This window comes from Rissa tridactyla, chromosome 2, assembly GCF_028500815.1.
Source record: "Rissa tridactyla isolate bRisTri1 chromosome 2, bRisTri1.patW.cur.20221130, whole genome shotgun sequence".
NCBI lineage: Eukaryota > Metazoa > Chordata > Aves > Charadriiformes > Laridae > Rissa > Rissa tridactyla.
This window is the reverse complement of record NC_071467.1, coordinates 137,751,935-137,779,681: the sequence shown is the minus strand read 5'-3', so window position 1 is coordinate 137,779,681 and position 27,747 is coordinate 137,751,935. Positions and strand designations below refer to the sequence as shown.

At 37.0% G+C, this 27,747-nt stretch overlaps 1 protein-coding gene across 1 annotated transcript in view; it reads right to left on the bottom strand.

The window, feature by feature from the left end:
• THSD7A (thrombospondin type 1 domain containing 7A) overlaps nt 1-27,747 on the bottom strand; it is a 294,355-nt gene that overhangs the window by 206,992 nt on the left and 59,616 nt on the right. Inside the window, exon 3 of the mRNA XM_054191500.1 lies at nt 1,203-1,742. Coding sequence (XP_054047475.1) covers nt 1,203-1,368 — 166 coding nt within the window. The 5' untranslated portion in view covers nt 1,369-1,742. The remainder of the gene's footprint in view (nt 1-1,202; nt 1,743-27,747) is intronic.

Genomic DNA, 27,747 nt, shown 5'->3' with positions numbered 1-27,747 from the left:
CTTGTTTAAATGAATTTCCTTTTAATCTCCTCCCTGAGCTGCTGGATAGATGGAGCCTCTTAAAAAATTCAGGATATCACTGTAATTGTAAATTGATCTGCTTCTGTGGCAGAAGGCTGGGGCCCTCCATCCAGGAAAGAGACTGTCTTCTCAAAGTTGTTTTTCAGACAAATGATTAATTTGCACTCTCCCTTACTACTATATTATCCTTTAATGGAAAAGCAATTTTTATACCAATCTACTACTTTTTGGATTGTTTTATTCCTGGCAACATACAGGGAAGAAAGCCAACTGCCAAAGCCAATGTGAAATATTTACTGGCTTGAAATTCTTACATTTCCTAAAGGAGACTCTACTTACATAGAAACTACAACTGTACTAGACAACTAAAATGTACATATTCATCACTGATAAAATTCTGAATTAATGTAATGTATTAATAGACACAGGAAAATTCCCCACTGATTTTTAATGCAAAGTTGAGGTTGGAACATTGTTATGACTATGCAATCTTTAAAACAGACACGTAACTCATTAGTATCAAAGTAGAGGAAATTATCTATCTAGTGTGGTGCTGAATCCACATAGCCTATTTGTCTGCGGCTCTTTGGTTACGAGATCTGGCATCACTTGGATTATTTCACCTAATCCATCATTAGCTTTCACGTGTCCTATATACTCTGCAACAAACCTAAATTTAACAAACCCAACTCCCCATCAATTACCACGCTGAATATATTACATGTCAGCACAGAGCACAAAGATTAGACATGCTGAATTACATCTTTCTTTGTGAAAAGTCAATATTTTTAGAGCACTGTTAACGTTGCTGACTCCAATTGTAACAAACGTTCCTTCCCATTGTGGACAGGCACTAACGCCCTGACCTTTGCTATTTACCTACAACACAGAGCTACTAAACAAAATTAAAAACCTCAGAAGTCACAGAAAATACATGAAAGATTCCAGTAATTGTGCCACAGAGTCACAAATGTGGCTTTTTTTAATTGCCATATTTGCCTGACTGGTGGAATCATGGAAGATGACCTATTTTTATTTTTTTTTCGTATAATCCTGCAAGTAAACATTCGTAATTGAGATTTAACTTTCTCTCTCCGCATACACAAAGTGCACAAAAAGGCTATTACTTACAACAAAAAATAAATACGCTGCTGTGGTGTTAACATAGCTTCCTTACTTACCGGTCTTCCACAAATACACCGATGAAGTTTGAAATTCACTTTGTGCACGAGCGTCCCAGATTCCCAGCAGCAGCAGCAGCAGCACAAGAACTCCCACGCACCGGGCTGGCACGGCGGAAACCCCTGGACCACGGCAGAAAGCAGCGCTCCCCTCGCTCAACCCCATGCCTCCAGCAGCCTGCTGCCGCCTCCAAAACCGGCAGCACGACCACGAAACCTTCTTGCAAACAATATTCCCCTCTTCAGAATTTCTTGGCGGGGAGAAGGGGGCTGGAAACCTCTCTCCCGCTATTGTGCATGGCAGTTGAAAAGGAAAAACTGTTTAACACCAGGGAACAATAGAGTCCTCGCTCGCTCTTGCTGCTGCTGCTGCAGCGGCGGTGGTGGCGGCTGCTAGTATGGTTGCTGCTCCACACTCTTCCATTCAGCGGTTAGTAGCAGGTTTCCATCAGCTAAAAGCGAGACAGCTGTCCGCAGGGGGCTCCAGCTGACTGAGCAGGTTATCTTGCTCTGGGAGGCAGCAGCAGTCATTTACACCAGCTGGAGAGAGTGAGAGACAGAGAGAAACAGGGATGAGGAGAAACACAAATAGCTCAATGCTGTAATCTCGACGCAGAGAGTGACTGCAAAAGGCTGGCTTCCCAGACACGTCTCTCCCCGGAATATCCCAAATGACACATACTAAGAAGAAAAGAAGAAATCATCATCAGACGCGCTTCAGAAGCACAAGTCATAGGAGCAGAACAGATATAACTAGAATGACACAGATTCATTAAGAGAGCATCAGACATTTGTCCTGATAACAATATGTACGCTGCATTAACCATTTTGTAACAAACAACAAAAAATAAGTGATTACACATTTGTTAAATAGACATTTAAGACCTTATGAAGGAAAATGGAAGAAAATGCAGAAAAAAAATAAAAACACACTAACCACTAACTTGCCTTGTGTATTTATCATATCTGTTTCAGGTAATAACATGTAGTTATCTGTTGTGAGGAGAGACAAATATATGTATACGATAACGTGTATGTATGTGTAAGCACATCACCTCCATGGTAGATGAAGTGTGCATGTAATATATAACGCAAGATAACATTCTGTCCTATCCAGCAAGTATGTACACATATATACATGCATAAATGTCAACTGTGTAATTTAAAATAATTTGAGGATCAAGTCATCAATCATTTTTAAAACATACACTGACTTCTACATACGAAAGTATTCAGGATGCATTAGGCTGTCATGATGATACAAAAACGTGGAGAGAGACAAAGCTTTTTAAATAGGGATCTTTATCTCTCCCACCCACTACCCAGTGAACAGATGCAATAAAAAGCCTAAAGATCGGGTTTCGGACACCTATAAACTGGGAAGCAAATGAAGAATTTTCAAGAAAAACTGCTATCTTATTCAAAAAGTTTCATTAAAAATGAAAACAGCTACAAAAACACACAGTAGGAACACAGGACGCAGAGTTTGAAAATGATGGAGCTATTGTTGTTTAAAGAAGAAACCTTCAGTCAACCTCTCTTGGGACGCCTGTCATTTTGCACAACCTTCCCAGTCTCAGCCTTTTCACATGCATTAGATTAAAATCAGCCGTGATCAAATAATTCCCAAGTCTTTGCCTGTTTAAATATTCTGACATCAGAGCAAATTAGCAATGTTGAAGGTTGCAAATTCGTCTTTGTTTACTTTCCACTCTGTTACGCCTCTAAGAGGGAATTAAAGGCTCAGGGAGCTCTAGCACCGTGAGGCTGTGATTAAGAGAGATAAGCAAGTGTGGATTACTGTTCCTCAGCTGTTGAAAAACAGGCAACAATCAGGAGATTATAGGTTGATAAGGGATACATAGAAAGCCATGATCTTAACAAATTTATAGCATCCTGATGCAGAAACTTGTAGCCTCAGTTAAAGCGCTTCTGGAAATACATTTTATTCACCGCTACATCAAGCTGTATTCACTTTAGGAAGCATGGAAACCCCGTCAGCTTTTGCTTTGTTGAACAGGACAGAATACTGCTTCAAATCAAAATGTTGTCTGAGTTTATACAATTACAGCAATTTCACTGGTAAATTTGGGGTTAAGTTAGTCACATGCACATTATTTTGCACGCTATGTAGAGGGACCTGAGAATATTTGACCTAAGAAAAATAATGCCAGCTTCATAATTTATGCAAAATAAGACTGAGAATTTAAGGGCTTAAAAAAGTTTTAAGGTCATCAGGAAGTCTGTGGCAATAGCTTTAGTGACTTGAATAGTTCAAATAAAACATATAGATCTTATACATTCTTTTGAAAAATTAAGAGTAACAATACTGGCTTTTTAGTTGGAGCTATGCATGAGGGGAAAAATCAAGTTTATACAGTGAGTAGGGGAAAAGGCACCAGAGTTATTCAATACAATGGATTCTACTTAGAATTTTTATGAATGCATAAAGAAAGGCTCTGAAAATATTTTGTACGTGACTCAGATCATCCAGAAACATCATCAGGGAACAGATCATCCATGTAGTTGGCACAATGAATCAAAGTGGTTTTTGACAGCAGAACAAAGCAATATCATGAAAGAGGGTGAGCACACATACACAAGCGCTCAAATATTTCCTTATATTTGTGCAACTATTGGACCGCATACCTTTAAAACTTCACTAAAACAGAGACTATTAAAACAAAATAATTTCACACCACTTTTTATGGTTGTACCATTTTTCCTGTCAAAAATCAATGAAGCATGAAATAATAATTTCACTTTTTCTTTTCTTTTCCTTTTTGCTAAGAAGCTACGATGTATTTAAAAGCATTCAGAAATATGTCACAAAGACAGAATGGAGGAGATATTTATTATGCAAATGTATTTGTGTGTCTGGGAAAAAAATAAGGATTCCTGAGTCACTGTTTTTGGCAAACACTAGATCATTTCTGCAGTACATACACTTAACTTCTATTGATCAGGGCAGGGAAAAGCCAATGAAAGCACAGGCCAAAGAGTAGGCTGATGCCTTCAGAGAGAGACACCCACACCATCCTAACTGCAGGAGTTAGGCTTCAGACACAGAAGGCAATATATCCTGATTGCAAATTTCAGCTGCTATCAGCACACCTTACCTGGAGAGCTGCTGTTAGCCTTATCCACCCCAGTGTATCCCATATTCTCTTACCCTCTTCCTATTTGCTATGGTGACCTCCCTCCCAGTTGACAGTGCAGCCACTATTTCCAGCCCATGATGGCAATCCATCTTCTAATACACACCTAGTTATCATAATCTAGCAGTTGTTTATGGCCTAGACATTCCCAAAGAAATGGTTAAGTACCTCTGAGAAGAAACCTCTAGACAAAGCAAAGAAATAAACTACAATCAACATGAGCATCTGTGTCACTAACATAATAGTACCTGAGCTGTACCTTGGAGCACCAACATATGAGTCTCAGTAGACCTCTATTCAGATACAATTATTTATTTGAAGCACAGCAGCTATGTGGAGTCTGTAAACTGCTCTCACAAGTGATTGACAAGTTAGTACCTTTTTGTTTTCTAGGAAAAAAATACAACTAACCTCAAAGACCTTTATGAAAATGAGGTAGAGTTAACCATGAAGTTTTGGAATTACTTTGTTCGTGTTTCCTAGCATTAAACAGATAGAGGATGACAAAACAAACACGCAATACCTTGTATTTAGTAGAAAGAGAAATGAGAACAAGATATACATTTCTTAGCCGCTGGGTATGAAAAGCTGCCTGCCAAATAGAATCACCCTGCTGGCATTCCTCTGCTACCAGGCAGTCCCATGCTAGCACCCTTCTCTGTTTCTGAAATGCTATGAATAAAAACTTCAGGATCATATTATCTTCTATCCTGAATATGTTTTATATCTACATATAGTAAAGTCAAAGAATGTGCAGAGACTACAACATATATACAGCACATTTTTTTCTAGAGTCAACAATACTCAAATGAAGAGTTGTGCCCAGCATGACTTTTTCCACCTTCAGTTTCACAGCCTGGTTAAGCCAGAAATCCTTAGCGAAGTTTCAGTCCACTTTTCTAGATCTATAAAAGATGTTTCACAAACTCTACAGCTGTACCGCCCTAAACCATCTGTGCTGTGTGAGTACAAGAATACCACAAAAATCACCCAAATTCTAAAGAATGAAAAGTGTTTTCTCTCTTGTGTAGAAAATTCAGTGTCCTCCTCATGTGAACTCTGCTCATTTGATTTATCTCCAAGACTTTTTCCCTTCACTTAGGTATGAAAATGATAGGTGCTGCCATAGACAAATAAGTCAACTATCTCAATGAAAAGAGCTCTAGAGCTATAATGAGTCGATCTGGTTCAGTCACCATATTAGGATGCCCTTGGATATATCACCTGTATGGGATGCAGCGGTATTGGTTGCACCCCTAACTTTTAGAGGGGAAGTTAGGAAGGTGTCGTGTGTTTCTTTACATGGACATTTGTTTTGCAACATCCGTGATCTAAACAATCCACACGACAGCTCAAAAAAGCTTTTGTTCTCTTTATTCCCTGACATAAGCTCACAGGCCAAAACTTCTAGCTCTGCATTTTGTGAGAGCCTGACTTTCCTGCAGATATTTTACTACAGATGCAAGTATATCATAAGGTTTCTCTTGAGATGGGGCCTGCAAGAATTTTATCAGTTTTTGTGAACTCCAGGCTAGAATAAGCTGTACAGAGCTCTTTTAGGCTTTACTTTTCTGCAGAGCACTGAGCACACCTCACCACAGTCAGTAATGGTCTATTATTTTCATTCGTATCAATGCTAGGGAGCCTCGTCACGGAAGCCACAAAAAAATCCTTAACATGAACAATCTGAATAAAAATATGAATATGTTGCAATATACTTCACCTCTCAAAATCTGGCAGCTCCATTCCTTAAATCCAAAATTAAATGCGCTGTGCAAAACTTGCAGCTGAAAAAAGTTATTATTTAGGGATCCTAAACTTATGGCCTCTAGGTGTCACACTCGACCATGTCACAATACGCTATGTATGGATTGCTCTTATTCTTTCATAGCAGGTAAGAGACCTTGATTTTGTCCTTTCAAGGAGTGATATTATGTCACATACGCTTTTCAAAACTGTAATTTAAAAAAACAAAGAAACAAACAAAGAAAGCAACCCAGCAAATTTATGCCTCTTTCATATAAGTAGTACAGTTATTTTTGGGTTTGCCAGAGTAACTGTTTTTGCAAACATTAGAAGTATCACAGTGCCTGTTCGTTAAATTTATATCATTTTTTTGGATCATGGATTTGGAGGACAAATCATGAACTTGAGGAGTTATGCATGTGAGCTGTGCGGAAGTAAGAAAGCACTACATGTACAAAATCCCTAGAATATGTTAATAATGTATACTTAAACTCTTCAGTGCTTCTCGATTCCTCTGAAAATCTTTGCAAAAAGAAAAAGTTATTTTTGGAAAGTGAATAAAGATCCTGCTTGCATGAATGCATGAGCAGCAGAACTAGTCATCTAGTTCTGACTTTCTGCTTTTACTATGGTAAGTTAGTAATTCTTGAACAGATTTCTCATTTTTTGAAGATTTTGTAGTTTGATTATATTGGGATGTGTGTGTGGTGGTTGTTTGTTTCTTTTTTAATGTAGTTTAAATCTAGAAATTTTCCTAACAATTCTTCCATGGGTAAGGGGTGGGGGTTTCAGTTGCAAAACAAAAGATAATTAATTTAGCCTTTCTTTTCCTTTTTCTTTTTTCTTTTTTTTTTTTTCCTCCTGTACTGCACTATTTCAGTAGTTCTCTCAGTTTGGTTTAACAGCTGGCTGTTGCATTCTTTGTAGGCTTTGTAGGTAACAATCAACATCCCCGGCATGGAACATTCACAGAAAGAAAGTATTCTTTGTAAGAAGGGCACGTTGATGTGCCACCAGCAGGTGTATCGAAAATTGCTTGCTGAAAGATAAAACTGGAGGAATTCAAGAAGTTAATGACTTTATCAAGGAACCTACCTAGCTTTGGATCAAGCTACCTGATGTAGCGGCCATAGAACTGCAGAAGGTCAGATTAAATCAGCTAATTCTACCTTCTGGCTTTAAACTCTATGAATGAACACTCTCCTTTCTGCCCAGATTATATTGGCTCCAACAGCTGACCTTTGGAAGCAGAACCTTTCCAAAGATCAGAACTGGCTGCAGAAGTGTCTGTGACAGTTCCCTATCAGGAAGTGTCATCTCTATTGAGAATTCAAGCTCTCAACCTTTTCTCTTCAATTCAGAGATGTGTTTAGTAGCCTCTGCTGGAACTTGCTATATAGCAGGAAGATACAGTATGCGCTTTTTGTTGGAAAGCATTGATACACCAGCTTGCATGAAAGAGGTTTTGAACACGTTCACATATTCAGAAGTGAATGGAGTAAGTCCTTGTATTTGAAATTTCTCTTCCAGAGACTATACACACAGCATAATTCTAATCACACACAAAATTCACAAGCAGAATACTAATTACGTTTAGAGTTTGTAGCGAGGTCTGCATCACTACTCTGACTCAATTACACTTTTCAGTTTCTTAAGACTGCCATATTTACAGTTTCGTAGTAACTTTATACAGAAAGCCAAAGACAAGAAAGAGAAAAACATATCAAAATTATCTCCATCCTGGTCCCAGTCATTTCAATGAAGAAAAGAGACAATCATTACTTTTTCGTGTTAATAAAAAAGGGAAAAAATATGTGCATGAGGGAAGCAGTGAATTTTTCACTTAAAAGCTTTTGGTAACCTCTGCTTTGGGGAAGAAACTCAAACTTTGTTTCTATTGGGAGCGATCACTGTGCGCTTTTCATTATAACCTCTGAAAAGAAGTCTGCACACAATTAGAACCTCTTCTGAAATTGTGGTACCAGTATGCACTTGCTTAGAGGGCGCTGAAGGGGACAAAAACTAAGATTGAGTACAAAAGTGAGGCTGGAACATAAAGCCAGCCTCTAAGTCACTAGGATAGAAAGCATGGGAAAGAGTAAACGATAGGAAAAGCTGAGAGAACCGACTGAAATCAGGGTAAGAAACCTAAGTGGGGAAAAAAATACTGTGATGAAGTAGTGACAACCAGAATTTCTGTGGGTGTTCTGTTTACTATTTGCTCTTTTAACACATTTGGCATGTATCTACAGCATGTGTACCTATGTAATTAAGACGGCACAAAGAATGGAGTTGTTTTTTAGCTAACTTCGGTTGCCTCACTTTCAGAAAGTCCAATACAGACTTCACTAATGGAGAAAACAAACCAACCAAAGTGACCATAATTCCCCGTAGAGCTAGTTTTCTCTCACCCACCCCACTATATTGGATTTTCTGACAGGAAACCAAAAGGCAGGATTTTAATGGGACTTTCCAAGTCAACTCTGTTCCTCCAATGTGTGCATATACTTTTGAAATTTCTGTTTCTAACCTTAATGGGAAAAGCTAGACCCTACCCTTAACATGAACGTCTGCTGAAAATAATAAGTTTACCTAGACAACATGCTCACTGGAGAAAAATAACAGTTAAAACTGACAGCTGTTAATGCAAATAAGTAGAATAATTCACAGAACCTGAAAAGCAGGCAGTGAGATTTCAAAGACACAATGAAGAGGTAAGCATTGAAATCCCTGGCAAGGGGAGCAGAAAGAGAATGGAATAAACAAAGAAAATCAGTGCCCATTATTGCCTTTGAAAATCCTCTCCAGGGAGAGCTTAGTAATTTGCACATACCAAATCACCTTTAAACAAAAGCCACCTTCAGTCAATTTTAAACCTTCTCCTTATTAAAATCCTATTGATTGATCATTCTTCATCTAAATGCCTGACAAGCCAATTTCCATTCTCAAGGAGGGAAATGTTGGTCTTCTTTTTCAAGCCATAAATCACTCAAACATTGTGTTATCAATTCTCAAATTAGTTAAGTAATACAAATTAATAAGAAAATTAAACAAGGCTGCTTTCTTAATGAGTTGTTGTTTCATTGGTGTTTTTTTAACTTAACCAATATGTTTAATGGTTTCCAGAAAAGGATAGACTCAGTAGTAGTGACAAACACAATATAGCTGGAAATAGCTTTTAATGATTTGTTAACTTCTTAAGAGCCCTAACTTAGCTGGCCAAAAGTACAGCTGTGTGTTTTGTGCTGACTTCAACAGATCAATAAACAAGAGGAGTATAACTTCAGGAAACCGATTAAAGGATCTCACACCATTCTGACATGGGGTAAGATGAGGTGAGATTTAAACCATATTGAATTAATGACCAAGGTTCAACTGCGATTTGCTAACTAACCAAGCCCTAAGATAGAACTACATCAGATTATTAATAATCATATTTTGCAGAATCTTAGGTTATAAATAAAGTTACAGCACAGATAAATTCTTTACTCTCTAATTTTATACAAAAGATTCAAAAGTGTGTTCCATCTGTCGTACTTTCATTATATGGTAGGTGCTTGAACTGGGGGGGTGGGAGGGAAATCTGTTCCTGTTGATCAATCTTCTTATTGAAAATTATAGGTCATTCTCATTGAAGTCAACTCTGTAGCAAACTACAATGTAAAGAATAAATCTAAATAAGGAGGCAACAAAATTAATGAAATCTAAGCCCCTATTAATGAAAGCATGAAATCATTTCAAACCACATGGACAACTAATTCCAAAACTCTGCGTTGTGTTAAAATCGCCCGTTCTCCTAAGCGCTGACTTTTCTTCCTCCTCTGCTGCTGCAGCACCTTCCTCTCCTATGCTCCACTGCACCAACATTTCTGTGGCAACCAGAAAGTAAGTAGCCAAATCTAAGCACTGAAACAGGTAACATCACAACCATATATAACTGAATTTTCTGCATGCAGAGCACAATGCACTTAACACATTCTGTGTGCTGCTGAAAAATCTTCTCTAAATTATCAGCATTAACACTGAAATTAGAGCTTCACTAGGGGGATCAAACCAAGCTTAAGGCGATGTGACACTTTCAGGACAGGAAAAAAATTCATTAAATTGGCACCGTTGTTCTTCCCTATGGTGACAAAGGACATTATTGACAGTTTTCTCCAATTGCTATTATACTTGCGTATCTGAAAATGAGTGAATAAGCTTTCCATTTAACTGTTAGTGGCAGCTCTAGTACTTCCACAAGTTTTTCCCGTGAGACTCAAAACTAACCTTGGTCTAAAATAACTGACAGTTGCATCTATATACTCTCTGTAGAATATATGACAACTTACTTTAATACACTGCTCACTGATGGAAGAAATGACATGGATGAAATTAAAAGAAGGGGTTTTCTCAGTGATTGTACTATTACTGAAATAGTATAGAAACTTGCAAAGCAGTTGTCTCTAGATGAGCACCGAGTTCATTTGTTACCATCCAGGTAGATAAGTGGAGCATGATTTCCCTGGGACAAGGAAATTTAATTTACACAGATGAAGTGGGGTGAGGAGTACTAAAAAAATGAAGCATGACTTTGAAACTGCAATAGCAATGTTTGAATAACACTGAGTTCAGGTAAAATAACAACCTGAGTTCAGATAAAGGGACAAACTTGTTTTACCAGTGCAAAAAAGGTATGTCATGCATAAAGCTGAAGTCAAACTTTACGTAAGAACCTGTTTCCTAGATGTATCAATAAGATACAAAATATTTTGTAATTCTTTCATCTTAATACTTTTTAACATATATATTGAATTTATCACTCTTACAAACAAAATAACAACACAATTTAGGTCAGCTTAAATTCTCTCAGCACCTACATATAAATACAGATACAACACACCTAACTTCAGTTGTTTGGCTGATACATTGACACCTAAGTAGAAGTTTAATCTTCTGAGACATCCTACACAGTGAAAGGAAAATGTCCATTTTTGTAATATGTGGCTAAAGTACTCACACCACTAGACCAAACTCCATCCCTTGCCTGCAGACACTTCTACACACACTCCAACATTAATGTCTCCATCACACATAGTGACCCTAGGAGGTATTTTCAATATTTACAAAAGCTATTTTTAGTAATGTTTATATCAACTATGAAACCAAATAATTCCAAATTCTAAATTAAGAAAGATGAAGAAAACAAAAAATATACTCTGCTTTCTTCCAAAGCTACTAGAAAACCATTGTAAGCAACGAGCTTTGGAGACCCTGGAGGATAACTGCATGTTAAATCCCCAGATCATTTCACTTTTTCCTTCTTCTTACAGATACACAGTCATAACCATAACATATGTAGAAGTTTGCCCATATCTTATTGTAGCACATGCATTTATCTACAGGAGGAGTTTAAATACTATACAGCCTTGGAATACATCCTAAATACTAAAACTTGCTGAATAGAAGGGCAAATTGCACCTCACTTAGGCTCAAGTAGGGTACAATTCAATAAATTAACCTCCTGTAAAGTTACAGGTTGCCATAGCAAAGTATTACACTGATCGGATTCAGAAAAGAACTCCCTTCTTTATATCAAACACTTATGTAGGGGATATGCCTACACCAAATCCCCTCTCTCTGTCAATAGCTGGTTGACTGGCAGCCAAAAAAATACTTGCTTGATTGCCAACCTTGTGAATCGGAATTTTTTTAATGTAAAATTTAAATATATAGAGTTATTTTACTACATTGATCTCTAAATAAAAATTATTCTTGATTTGGGTATAGACAGTTTGGCAGGGGTTCTCCTAAGCTCCTAAGACATAATTTTCAGTTCTGAAGGGACTGGTGACGTGCACTGAGTGTTCCCAGCCTCTCTTAGAGTCAAGACCTCTGACGTCATGTCCTAAGTTTTCTAGGTGCATACATAGTTTTGACAAAGGGAAGAACCACATACCTTGGATCTTTGGAGGAAAGGAGGAAAATTAGTCTTGTGATCACTCTTAAATGTACGCAAAAATAAAATTGCTACTGTCTTTGGCCAGGGCAGAACTTGTTACTTTCACCAAGCATTAGGAAAGCTTAAAGGAAATCATCTATTACAGAAAAGATTTTTTGTAATGCTCTCTCTGTAAGTAATTCTACAAAGGAAAAATAATTAAAATATGAATAGGGAATGGCATTTTTCATTGCATTCACATCTTCAGACCATAATTCAGAAAACCAGTCTCATTTCTTTCACCATTTGAAAAAAAGTGCAAGAATTTTCTTTCTCTTCTGTGTTTCCTATTCTCTTTGACATTCCCATCCTTATGTTAACCTGTAATTTCAAGTAGCAATCTTCAGATGATATAATAATGAAACAATCCCAGATTAGTTTCTCTGGCTTTGTATAATGGAATACAGAAGATTGTATTCATTTGATTTCAGAATGGACCGTTAGTCACCGTATTCTTAACCACTAAAAGAAAGAATTTGAAATCAAACAACAAATAAACCTAATGCATACCTCTAAAATGAAAGTAATTAAAATAGATAGTAAACATTTGCTTTATTGTTTGTTTTCTTCCTAAATTATGATTTTTGCAACAGTTCTTTAAATGGCTTTCACTTTAACTGCATTGCAAAAATGAGATCATATTCATTGTATGCTCTTCATTAACTCAACTGATGGTGTTTTAATTCCTACAACATACAAAGGCTGGTGTTTGTTTTGCAATTTGACATAGCTAGTGTGTGTTGAGAATAATTAGCTTCACTATGGCAGAACAAATGATTTCTTTGCAAAGCACACACACCACTTTTTAACAAAGATTGTTGGTAAACTTTCACAGTATTTCTTGTCTTACAGAAAAGCAACTATTTCATTTTAAATTAACTTTTCTGTACCCTGATTTCCCCAATGAACTAATAATCCACATTCTATCTGATGGCAAATACTTTCAACAGATCTAAAAGATGAGAAAAGACACTTAGCACAAGTGTGTCTGCTATACTGAAACACTTCGGCATTACTGCAAACAGTAAATGCTGTTTAAAAGAATAAGGGTTAACCACAAAGGCAATTGCATGGAATTTCATTACAAACTATCAAACTATGATGATTTTTTGCCTAAGACTTCCCATAAAAAGCCCAATCCCGCACCTATAGTTTGGCAAACATATTATCTTTATATATGTAGGCATCGTATAAACAAAGCTAGTTACACTGTTACACAAAATTATTCTACTCGTCCATTTTCAGAATTACAACATGCTATCCATGATGTCACCTCTGGTAATCTGCACTTATGTTAAGATGTTATGAACATCAGTACAGGCCTTGGATCAACAAGTGACAGGACAAGAACATCTGAAGTGTTTGTAAAGGTGCACCCCGATACCATTGTGGGCTGATTTGACTGTCAGTCTGTGGCTGTTTGGCTTACACACACACACACACACACACACACACACACAGATAGAGACAATGGGGGAACATTGGTTACACAGAGATCCAATACCTTGCAGAAGCAGAGTGCCCATGGTGGGAGTGGCGCAGGCTGTCACCGATCCATTACCCAAAGCCTGACGCTGGGACCGGTCAGAGTGAGTGCTGCATTCTTCCCCCTATGTGGCTTAGCCATGCCAAACCACTGCAGTGCTAGCTGGAGCATGCGTCAATTAACTTTCAAGATGTGTATGTGTGCGTTTGCCTGTGTGAGAAGCTTTCCCTGACACAGCACATTCTTCCTTGCTTGGCCCACTAATATATTGAGCACAATGGCACCACATTGCCTAGGGTTCAACCCCCTCTCTCCCCATCACAACATAGTCAGAATCTTCTCCCAAAATGCTGGCATTGTATGCTCTACATAATTAAATAACATTTAGACCTTACTGTATTGCCTAAAGCAAGAGAACTAATCCTACAGCCAAAGAACCACCACCAGAATATCTCTTATTCCTTACACCTCCCACCTCCAATGATATTTGAAGGGTTTTTGCAGACATAGTATTATTCTCTTGCTGTAGTAACAGAAAGTAGGCTCCATGAGTTAGGCACAGTCATTGGACTCTAGGTCAATCACATCTTGAATACCACTCAGATGGAAGAAGACCATTACTGTGATCTTCAAAAACACAAGCAATGTTCATATTGCATCCAGAAATACTAATTAGGAAGAATTTTGTTTTCTGACTTATATATAAAAGTATCATCATTACAGGACACAGCAGTGTTGGTAGCTTATTTTAATAAAATTTCAAATTGCTTTGTCAAGAGCAAGAGAAAAAAAACCCTATCAATATGTAAATCAGAACTATACGTAGAATTTAATAGAGCCTTCAAATCTTCTAGATAAAGGAACAAAAACATCAGCCTGAGTTAAGGCCTGTAGGTAAACCGATAAATAGTTGCTAATATTGAGTTTTAAACATCTCTAGATAAAACTATCAAACCAACTTTCGCTTTTCTATAACACTCTAACATTCTACATATAGGAGATGGGAAGTTAAAAAGAAATAAAAAGAAACAAATAAAAAAGACCACACAAAAAAACAACCAACCAAAAAAAAAACCCAACAGAAAAACCAAAACAGAACCCCACCAAAAAAAAACCACCAAAAAACCCAAACCGCTCAAAAAACATCAAAAAAACCAACCAACAAAGCAAAAAAAAAAAAATCCTACAAAAAAAAACCAAAGCACAAACAAAAAAAAAGCAACCAAAAACCCCCACAACCACCAAAAAACACAAACCACCCAAAAAAACCCAACAAAAAACCCAATCCGACCTAACCGACCCAAACAGCATCAAAACCCCAAAGCCACCCAGAACATAAGCTTGTATTTAACAGCACAATGATTTCCATTTAGATGTCCACAGCTCAAACACCCCGAGCCGGCCCCCCCCCAGCAGGGGCGGTACGGCCTCCCCACCTTGAGCCGAATTCTACTGCTCAGCACCTTGGACAGGGTCTCGTGAAGCTCCGTTGACGTCACTGTTCTGTTTGTTCACTCGGCAGGGCGCGAGGACTTTCTTTCCAGCATATTCCTTATTCTGACGTGAAAAGTTTTCATTGTTAAAATACAAGCAGTAAAACGCAGATGAACTGGCAAAAACCTGAGGTCATCCATAGCTTGTTTTTCAGATTCACGTACAGAAACCATTATGGTCTAAGAGCGTGCCACATCTTTTTACATACATCAAAGTATATCTATGCAGAGACACTGTAAAAATACTCCCCTTAGAACTTCTAAACTCTATTTTACAGGAATTAAAACATTATCTTTGAACTGTAGCCCTGTTGTCCTCAGAAGTTAAAGTATTTCTTTTGCTGTTTCTCTTTGTTAAGTCAGAATTCATACTACCAAATGAACACTAAATTGAGCAGATGGATGAAATGAATTAAAATCATACTTGAGAAAAGTTTATTAAGAATATAATGGTTTTGATGGAGAAAAAGAAATCTATACACGTCCATCAAGATGAATGTAATAAGATACTATCAAAGTTATGAGAAAGAAGTTTATGGAAAGGGAGGAGAGAAATCTGAATCAGTACAGTATCAGTAATTTTACATTTAAAAAACAGAACAAAAGCCCAGAAGTGTAGAACAAGATCGCTTGCAGGATCCTCCCCCTAACTCCTTTGGATGGCAAAATTTTTCACATTCATCATAAATAAATTACACACGCTTCTAAAATGTTTCATAAAAAAAATTATGTTATTTTAATACTATGAAACAATTGTGACTTTATTGAGACAGATAAAATTGTTATTCTTATAGTCAGTGTAAACAGAATTAAATTTAAGCCTCCAATTATCATGTAGATTATACTCAGATGAGGCATAGGAGAATTTTTGCTGGTGTTCACTGCAAGAAATCAATATAAAACTAAAAGAAAAATATTTATTTTAGAGATGCTCTTAAAAATAGGCTTAAAAATTACTTTTTGGATCCACCTGCAGGCCATTTCAGAAAGATTGCAGCTGAGGGGATGAGACAGCAGGGAAACCCATTCAAGCTGATCCAATTTAGATATGCAAATTTTATCTTGTGTGCTTGAAAAGAACATTATGGCACAGCATAATTTGCACCTTGAGTTCCAAAGAATAATATTTCTAATCTAATGAAAACATGCCTCCATTGTTCACTTTCCCACTCGCCAGGTTTGGACCAATCTACTGCTCTCCCACCCATTTAAAACTGTGTTTTTCCCATATTTGAAACGATTAACTAACATCACAAAAAAAGGAAAAAGAAAATAGAAAGGCACTTATTTTGTAGTTACCTAAAAAAGGCGATGTTACAAGTGGCTGACCAATGTATGATAAAGCCTGTAATAGTAATGGGGCTAATATAGGTCCCACTCTAGGGCTGAAATGCTAAATGAAATGACTGAAGTTTAAGATCGCGTGTTTGACACAGTGCACTATTAGCTTATATTTATTTGTCTTGATTCCTCCAAATAGAGATGTTGGCCTAATGATAAACTTTTGTAAAAATACACATTTTTTTTCATCAACATGTGTGCAACAATACTGAGGATTTTTTCGGCCTGCAGAATTTATCCTTGCAACTCTGATCTATTATTATTTCTTCTGTTTCAGTGCTAGTATTGATAGAGAACAAGACAACGTGTCTTAGAATTCCTGAATGTATACATTATCTTAAAAAGAAGTTGTGTAACAGAACTAGCGTTAATGCTAATTACTGTCTAGCTTAACAGACAGTAACAATAATAGGTTCAACGCTTCACAGCAAATTTTCTTCTTAAAGCTGCAGAAGATGCAGAAGCTTCTTCCTTCTAAACACACATAAAACTTATGTTACTATAAGAATAAGCAACAACAGATTTGAGCAGATATGGCTGGGATAATGTTTAACGGAAACTCACAAAGCACACTGCTTTTTTTCTACAGAGCTGGAGAGCAGACATTATATTTCCCTTTTTAAAAAAAAAGCTGAGCACTGCACTAAAGCTCCCAAACATGTAGAATATTATCCGATGTTGAATGAGAAATGACATATTTGATAATGTAAGGTACAGTCAGAAAGCAAATCTATTTTGAAAGAAATATTTTAAAGATCAATATACACATAAATTCGTACCGGAGCAAACTAAAATATGTGAAGTACAGTACCAGAATTATAACTTGTACCTGAGGAACATTTATCAACCTTTCATTATCATACAATTCTATAATTTTAAATCCATAAAGAAACATATTTAAATCATTCAATTCACAAAAAATAAAGTGTAATTTAAAATTTAGAAGTAAATTTTTAAAAAAGCTTGAATTTCATAAAAGTCGTATTCCAGATGTGCCTTTAATTTAAAAGTGGCAGAATGCCATTTCAGTACATTAATCAGCACATTTTGAGGTAAATTCAAGCTCTTTATTGAACCCTTCCCACTTCAAACAGGCTCTCCAAGGGTAAGTTGCAATATTCAGCTCAGCCTCTGAATCTTCACCCATGAAGATAACCAAATAATGAGCTCTCTTCTGATAAATACTCAGGATGTCACTTGTTCCACAGGCACAAGACTTATCTGTTTCTCGCTTTCATCCACTCTGGCCACAGTGGTAATACGATAACTAACATCAGATTTTACTAAAGATTACAGTTACAAGTCCTTTAGCTATTAACCCAACTATACTTGATAGTCCATTAACAAAGGTTAAAAAAAGAAAAACAAAGGCTTCAAAAGGAAATTCCTTCCAGACCTGCAATACATGTGCAGCTGACCTGACTGACAGTTTATTAAAACATAGCTCTCCAACTACAGGTACAAAGTAGGAGAGATGGGTAGCCGCAGAAATCTGGAAGCTCAAATTTCTAAGAGTCTGTCTGCCACCGTTACACTACCTCTTCTTTACTTAGCAAAGGGCAAAGCAGTTTGTAATATCTAAATTTCAAATCTTTATTGAAATGACACCATAACCACAGGTCACATTATCAAAATGCAATTTGAAGAGGGACCAGCAAATAAAAGGTTAATCTGCTGTAATTGAGGACTCCTCCTATGTTCTCCATCCAAAACAATTACTGGAATAGCCTCAGTGCTGATGTTAGTGAGAGCTGGCACAGACTGTGCATCAGGAAACCAGCACAGGAAAAGTGCAAGGCCTACGCTCGTGCTATCCAAAACAGAAGAGTCACAAAAATAAGTTTGCAGCAGTAAGTTTTAACCAGTCTGTTAAACAGTGCACAGGAGTGACACTCAGCCCAGTTCTGAGGGTGCTGGGCTGCCTTGGCCTGGCGGAGGATGAATGAGCGGAAGGAGCTCAGCACCAGGAAAGACTGTGGGGTGTTGCACAGGACCCCCCCAAACAGGGGCAGTGGGAGGATGCTTGGAAATGGGATGGTGCATCAGAGATCCGGCAACTCTCCGTCAGAAGACAACTGAACATGAAGTGTGTTGCAGAGGCTGGACCTTATCTTTTAACTCTCGAGGAGATACTGCTTTACGGCAAAGTTTTATATTAATGATAGCTTCGTAAAATATCTTTTTATTTTGTGCTTGATTCCAAATTGCTACCCTTGCCATAGCGGAAGTCTAATAAACACGAGGAAAACTGAGGAAGTTGAAATATTTCAAAATTTATAAAGTCAGACAGAAATGTTCATACTTTGAAAAGGCAGAGAGGAGCGAAGCTGTAAGAGCATTCCACTCGTATCGGGTTAAAGAACACACTTGACATCCCTTTGAGTCAAGAGCACTTAGCCACATAGTTGAAATGACAACTATCATCTTGCTAGCGTCCCTCCACTGCTGCCTTCCTCATCTCTGTCCATTAGAGCACTGTCCACCGGGACTTCTCTGGCTGTGCTGCAGGATTTTGAACATAGAAAATCCTTTAGCCGAAGTAGAGAATTTGAAAAATAAAAACAGAAGTGGATTTTTTGTGCATGTTAACCTTTATAAAAGAAGGGAAAAGCTTCAAGGCATTCCAATCAACATTAGGATTCAGACACTACCCAAATAAATACATTAATTCATACAACCAATGAATTATATTATCAAAACACATATCTTCCTATACGTCACAGTGTGCATTTCTTCTGTGTAGATACCTCCTTGATATAATTCAGTTTATGCAATGATAAGTTAATTCTGTATGGTAATTGTGTTCATCAACATCCTGCCACAATTAACACTTTCCTTTCCTGCTTTAAATATAGCCCCCATTTCCTGTTAAATATGCTTTCCAAGAAGATTAGCACGTTAACTTCCTGCATTGGGTCATTGGGTGAGGAGAGGAGAGGGTAAGACTCAAGTTTTCAAAACAAATCCTTTGGCAGGAAACAAACTCCTCAACTGAATTAACTTATGTACATAACAAAATACGGAACCACAACTAATGTGGGAAACAAAGAACTTTGTAAAAAAAAAAAAAAAAATTGAGAGGGAGGGGAATCTTTAAAACAGAGTTCACTGATCCATACACATGTTAGTCCGTGGAAAAAAATAAGGAAGGGAGGTGAATGTACAAACAGACAGATTTTCATGAATTCCAACTATATTTCATGTTCCAACATACATCGTGCATAAAAAAGAAAATTCAACATATAAAAAGTATTTCTAGACAAAGCTTTTATTCACTTCAGTCACCTTTCCTGTCATTTAAAAATGATCATTTTACGAGTAAATCCTGAAATCTTTCCTTGAACACCAGGGATAGAGACTTCTGCCAGGTTGAAAGACAAACATTTTTATTAGATAAGTCAAAACTCTTTGTACAGTTACCGCTTCTACATTTCACCTAGTTCTTAATTCAGAATAGCTGCTCACCATTGCCTTTCAAATCTACCAGATTATCCGGGCATGATAGCGCTTGCAGTCCAGTAAATATTTGCAATACGTTATAGTCTCTGTTTTGGCGATTAACAATCCATAAAGAGATTTTAACCAAAGCAATATCAGTTTAATCTAGCAGGGCTTTGCATCCAGTATGCCAGACTGAGTCAGACAGTCTTAGTAGGGAGGCAATGATGCAGCCACAGCATCTGAACTAAGGCAGTGCGTTTTTAAAAACCCAGGGGAGTTACAGCCCCATTTACTCCATCTGTGATACACTATGGGGGAAAGAGAAGCAAGGTTTACTATGTATTTATCTACAAAATATGTTGTCAAACAGCTATTTTCAGTACACGAAAGTCAGCATAATGTTTGGAATGTGTATAAAACATCTGGAATACAATTATTTTCAGCACAAACAAACAATATTTTCGTATTCTGACAAGAAGTGCTTTTATGAGTAACATTTATTCACTCCCTGTAACTTCTGAGACCAATAGCTTTCATTAGAGCTGACTGTACGTTTCTTTAACAGTGGAGCCACAAAGGTATAGAATCATAGAATAGTTTGGGTTGAAAAGGACCTTTAAAGGTCATCTAGCCCAACCTCCTCTACAATGAGCAGGGACGTCTTCAACCAGATCAGGTTGCTCAGAGCCCTGTCCAACCTGACCTTGAATGTTTCCAGAGCTGCGGCATCTACCACCTGTCCCATTGTTTCACCACCCTCAGTGTAAAAAATTTCTTCCTTTTATCTAGTCTAAATCTACGTGATTTTAGTTTAAAACTGCTACCCCTTGTCCTAGCACAACAAGCCCTGCTAAAAAGTATGCCCCTTTATAAAGTAGAGCAGTTCTGCACACACCGAGATAAGACCACTGAGGTAATTTTAGTTGTTATTTTTCTACATCTTGCGATAGAACCTAAGTAGTTGTTAAAAGATGGACTTCACAGAAAATATAGATGGCTTGCACCAGTCAGTGTTGTTCCTCGATATCCACGATTTTGCACTTTAGGTTTACTGAGGATAGCTGTATAATTTACAGACACTTTGTTTGTAAACCCAAGACTTCTAATTATTCTAGCAAAACAACCCAGGAATGCTGACCACACATAGAAAAATAATATTAATAATCTTTCAGTCTGCAGTAATTTGAAAATATAGGTTACAGTTTAAGAAATTCATATGTGAGTAGCTTCTGCTGTTTTCAGAGTAATAATAAAAAGAGTTGAGAATAAATCCAAAGTCAGTGTTGTGAAACCTCCCGATCAAGGTCGCTAGAGGTATTTTAAGCAGGTGTTTGTTATACAAAACATGAGAGTTCTAAGCTATAAATGGCTGCAAAAACACGGGTCTATTGACTGCTTACAACTCCTAATAACTCCTTAGAATTAGAAGTAGTAATATTACAAGATACGACTGACCTCTACAATCTGTAAACAGTTCCATTAATACATGAGAGCACATGTAGATTAGAATGGAATCATATAAATCCACCATTCTACCAAGACTTTTTTTTTTAGCTTAAAGAAAAATATCGGACTGTTCAAGTATGGCATTATGTTAGTACAAGATACTCTTGGAGAGTTCTCGCACTTATCTCTTGTTATTTCAATATCTATAATTCTATTATCAAGGCTGCTAGGGAGGCATGAAACTTAATGGAACACGTGTCCTAATCCTGAAAGAAAGACTGACACTTCAAATTACTGATAAAAAGTAAAGGAAGAACATATTATCAGGAAATTTATTATAAGAGCTACTGGGGAAAAAAACACTGAAAAGAAATCAAACTCCATAAAGATATTTCTTGCTAGTAATGGGATGTGTATTTGTAGTTCTGGCTTCTGTGATTCTATCACAGAAAAAGTAGAGATGAGCACCAAGTCGTGCAATAACTGTACACAGAATATAAATAAATAAGATACTGAGATAGATTTCTCATCTAAAAACCAGAAGTCCCACAGAATTACATACTGCTTCAATTAATTCATAGTCAAAGTAAACTACATAGTGAAAATGAGAAAGGTTTAGCACCCACGGACATGCTTTTCATCAAGATTCAGTTATCACACTGTGCACATGAACGTGTTTCATGCAGGAAAACAGAAAAAATGGATGAAGCTAAATTATGAACTACAGTAAGAAGCCCCTAAGTATTATCAAAAGAAGCAAAAATAAATAACTCAATATTTAAATTAAATATATATATGTTTATATGCATATAGTAGACTTCAAGACCAAAAAAAAAAATATATATTTAGCTGTACAAGAGACATCTGAGATTAATTACTGACTGATTTTGACAATAGTTTTCCCTACAGTTAAAGAGGTTTTTTAATCCGTCTTGTATTGCAAGGAGATTTTTTTTATTTATTTAAGTTTCATGGTTATTCTCCTGAAAATTATAGATAAATGCATGTTTGCTACACGTAAGCTTCTCAGAGATGCTAGTTGGCACATATAGAAGCCAAGGCTAATCACTGAAGAACCAATAAAAAGAAACCTTGTCTGATCCTTCTAAAAGCGTGCTGGGAGATAGCACACTCAACCACTGCTGATGTATGAAGATAGATAAAAGTTGGAAATTACTGCTCGCTTGCCCTTCAGTATGTAGCTGCCTTATTCCAAAAACCAGCAAAACAAGAAAATGAACCTTGCAAAAATAATTTAGAGCAAGTTATAGATATAGCATGAAGATGCTAATTCAGATTATGCAATAAAATTTCTACAGAAATCTTTTCATTTCTCAGTTTACACTTCCTTGGGTTTTTCAGTTAAAAGTTCTGAGTTAAATCCTTGTAAAAACATATTCTCCACCTGTACTGAGCCTTCACCCCACTTTTCTAAATTGATTACCATTTCCAGCTATTTACCAAAAACATAGTTATCTTATGTATATTTAATGACTTTACATGTGTGCTTATATGTATGGTACTTAAAAGCACAACTTTCGGATGATGATTTGTGAGGAAGGGCGGTGGCACAGTGGGAGCTGCGGTGGTCTGACCGCTGAGAGAGGCATGGGGGAGGGAGTGGGCTACTTGTGATGGCCTTTAGGACATGTGTCAGTGTCTGAGTGTGACGGAGCATATGATACCACCAGACGGCACGCTTTGGTGAGCACCTGAGGCCAGTACTACACCAAGAGCAGATCTCTACAGCAAGACAGAATATTCCCAGCAGTGAGGGAACGCAGCTGCAGGCCATTCCCTCAGCCCAGCTGAACATAGACCATCTCAGCTTGGTGTCTCGGAGCTGCCAGGTGCCGTTGTGTCCCAGGAAGCACAAAGCGCTTGGCAGCTCTGGTTGCAATACCAAACACATCGCCCCCTTCAAACTTCCTGCTGCAGATAGGATGGAAATTCTTGCCATAGTGCACGACATGACACAGTCCTTTCAATGGCAAGATGGCTAGTCATTTGTAATGGGAGATTAAGTAGACTCAACGGTGCAACATTTTGACATGCAAATCTAGTCCCGAATCATGTTCAGTGTGTTCAGTGCATATACATGCATTTCCAGTATGTACAGCAAGCAAAGTTTCAGGAACTCGGCACTCCTGCGAAGTCTGGAATAAGCATTTAACTTTGCAAAGTCCAACAGAAACCGTATAAAACTGGGACCAGAATAACTAAGAAACCACATTATACTACAGCATTTGATCATTTTAATTACCGAAAAAAAGGTACTTTTTTTTTTTCCCCAGTTACTGTTCTGAATGCAAACATGAGCTGATTCAGTAACAGGAAGTGCTCTCAGTGTTAGTTAGTTTTCAAAACAGAATTTCCATGGACTTTCCATAGATCAGCACTATTTAAAATACATACCGTGACACAGCACTGAAGAAGTTTCCTTTGCTCTTTCATATAGCACCAAAAACATATCTAAAATGTTAAATGTTATTACATCTCACAAAACAACAAAGTAGCTCAAGGTGTTAAAATGAGTATTTCAAAGACACAGAGGCAATCCAACTGATTCAATTCATGCCTGATCACTTGAGGTTTACATTCTTTTATTCTATTCAGCAAAAGAGTAGAAAATAATAGAAACTGTTCTTGAATTTTGAAGTTCTCTGTTTTACTGCCTAGCATGGACATTTTAGAGTTACCTGTGCCCAGAAGATACTAAAAAGGACTCTTCACTGGTGAAATCACCACGCATTAAAACAAATATTCACATCCCTAGCCAGTCCATCAATGTTATGTCTTGTACTTTTAATGAATAAATATACTTTTCAACTTCTTCAGTCCTACAGTTTGAACTTTATTGACAATTACATACTCTACAAAATTAGAAAAGACACAGACACTTCAATACTTCAATATGACTGTAAAGAAGAAAAAAATTCCTTTCCTTGTTCCAAGACTAAATGAGAAGGTCATTGTAAGACTTTCCTCTAGGCATTTTTTACAATTTCTCTGAAATTCAAAAGAAGTTTGTCGATTACAAGATTTAAAAGATACAGAAGCCTACTTCCTAATTGATGTAAAAACACGGTGCTTCTGGGAGTTACCAGCATCCCATTCCTTATTTTCACTAAGTCACCAAAGTTCTGTTGTTTGAATATATTGTATATACATGGCATTAGCACTTCAAGGCATACAAAAAATCTCAATATTTTCATAAAAAATACATAAATTCACCAAATGTCAATACCCAAGTCACGCTAAAAGTGAAAAATGAAATGAAAAATTGCTTTCAGAGCTAGTTTATCGAGCAACTTTAACAATAAAAGTGAAAAGAACAATGTCTCATTTACTCTGTGTATGTTTGCAATCATTTAAAAATAGTCATACTTCCTGTAAAATTATTTCTCTGAAGTACATAAATAAGCCTCAACATCTGTGTAGAAAGAACAAATACAAAAAGCAAACTTGAGTAAAGTTCTTTCTTAGCATTCTTAAGGGGAGGAAGTTGAGGAAAATGGGTAAGAACCACTCATCAGAACTTTTCTCCCCTTGCTCCAAATACCAGTTAAAAGCTTAGTGCAATTTATTAGGGCTGGGGTTACTTCCCAAGACTGTATTCATTGTATCCGGGATAGGCAACAGCTGGAGAAGTCTGCTCAGCTTTTGTCTGAAAGAAATCTTTCTTGCATATATCTGTTCAATCACATCTGCACAGAAAGTTCTGAAACAAAGGAAAAGTTACACAATCCAATCTGACCTGCAATTTGAGGGTTCAAAGATAAACAGCGCTTTTCAGCATAAATCAGTCAACCATACAATGCATTTGATTTTTTTTTTTCTCCATTAATCAAGTGCTTGAACTTTCCTATTGCTGTGCTGGGAAGAACGCATATAATTTTCTCACAACTATTGCAGAAAGTACATGTAGTTCGATGGAAATGTGCAATATCACACTGCCTGTGAGAGTTGAATATCTTGAATAGGATTCATCAGTGTCCATTGTTGTTATCTCCATTTCAGCTATACTTCATTATAGTCAATAAAGATCTCATCAATAGATATAATTTAGCTTCCCTGGAAGCGTACATCTAAAACCAGTTGGATGAATCCTGTCCTAAAATATCAGAATGCTCTTTGAATATAGAAGAGGTGTCATGTTACCTACTCTATTACAGATACCTAAATTAGATTAAGGCCATGTTCTCTGGCTTCCAGATTTGGAGTATGTTCCTTCCTTCTGCAACAATAAAAAAAAAAAAATAAATTTATATTGCAAATAAAGTTAACACTTCCATTCATAAACCAGTCTATTCCCTGTTCTTATGCCTCTCACCCGCTTCCCTTCCAGCCAATCATTTCTTTGGACTGGGTAATAGTTACAAAACTTGGACCATAAACTTGTAATAGTTTCCAACATAGTCTTGAACCTTCTCTATGCTTCCAGTATGAAGCACAAATGTAGATATTTGGGTAGGCAAAGAACAGAATAGCCTCTACAACCTCCTAAAACCAATAAAATGCTGCTGAAGCAGTTTGCTATCTAGCCCTCTACCACTGGTAGCACAGCTTTCTTCAACTATGGGCTGAAACAAATAAACTGAAAATAGGTCCAGGCTCCCCTATCCCCATTCCAGGATGCTCTCATGCAGCAGCCCTGCAGCCTGCCAAATACAGGTGCCACAACCAAGCAAACCTGCTCCAAAGACAGGCTGGAGCTCAGATTCAAGAGCTGGGGGCTTGGCTAAATACATGTATATTATCTTCCAGCAAGGCAGTGATTCTTGCTACATTAATTGAAGTGTCTGTCCCCATACCTGATGACCATTGCCTAAGTGGATACCACAAGATATTTGTCAGTGACGGACCTGTCCAGACCACCAAAAACTGGCCTATAACTTTAATGCAACACCCCCCAAAATAAAATTAACAAACAAACAAACATTATTTCAAAAGATAATTAATGACCTAATAATATTATTGAAATAATCATTATTTAAATACCTAAAAGATCAAATACCTCAACTTGAAGAGATGCCAGCATTATGGAATCTCAACCTTGTTTGTGTCTACCACAACAGAGGTGGACTATGATGTAGTACTACTCACACAGCACCTCTGACTATACACAAAAAATCAGTTTCTCTAGAGTTTCGCAGGTTCCTATGGTTCAAAAGGCCAGAGATTTTGCTGGGTTATTACTGAACCTTAAACTTGCCCAAATATTTCCAAATCACTAAATGTGATCCATTCTCTAATGTGTATTTTTCAGAAACACATCTACTTTAATGGAAGGTTTTTAGCACCCACTATTTATTCCCCCTCTGATGGGATTTATGCATCTTATACCTAGTAGTACTTAAGATGATTGCTGTTGATGAAATAAGCAGGGGTTTTTTGCAAAGTTTCCTCAAGCAATATTTATGTGAGATTTTTTTACACCTTCTCCTGCTCTTCTGCACCCTTTTAAACTATCGGCATCAATCACTAAGGATTCTTCCAGTATCGATTTCACAGATTAAAGAACAACTCTTTCAGCCTTTCTACTAAATGCTGACTTTTAGTCTTTCCTGCAGTATTTCACAGCCAGAGACTGAACTAATCTCTGTCAAACTGGGAACCCATGAGGAGTTTCTTTGTCTGCTCTGACTCCCTAAATCCTCTCTAGAGTCGGTGTTTTCCCCAGTCAAGGATCCAGGATCTTCCTGAAAACATGGCCTGAGCTTCTTGGTTTTACATGCATCATTTTGACTGTGGTTTGACCGAGTCATAATTTGCCTGCATAAATCCATATTACCAACCAGTCCAGATTATTCCCAAGACTACTCTGTTCTGCAACTCTAATAAACAAGTTAGTTATCAGCTACAAGTTTCATGGGCACTGACTTTGAAACTTACATTTAGGCTTCTACGTAAAATATAAAATATCCCACCTATTTCTTTTTGCAGTGTGACCATTAATAGGTTTTTTAATCCAGTTGATGGATTTGTCTTCATATTTCTATTGCTAGTATGGGAGGCTAAACTTTTATTTAGAATTTCCGCAGGGACTTCATCAAATGTCTTATCAAAGGCTGGCTGTTTACTACACCCATCTTTATCAGCTAAACTTAAAATACTTTAGAGGGTATACATGACATATTTAAAATAAAGAATTAAAGATGAGGTACATAGGAAGTGTCAGTTAATACACTTTAATGGAAAAATATGCTCTATTAAGCAAAAACTTATTATTTTTTATTTTTATTACTACTATTATTATTACTACTACTATAAACACTCAACCATTTTCCTGTACTACTTTTAGTTTTTTCATATGTGTTGAGCTGAGATGGTGAGGGGAGACATTAAAAACACTGAAGATTCTTCAACTTTGTTGGGGGAAAAAAAAGATATCATATTCTGAGTTAATTTGAAGACTGATAGAGTTGAAACAGCTTTTAAGTTTTGACGTGTT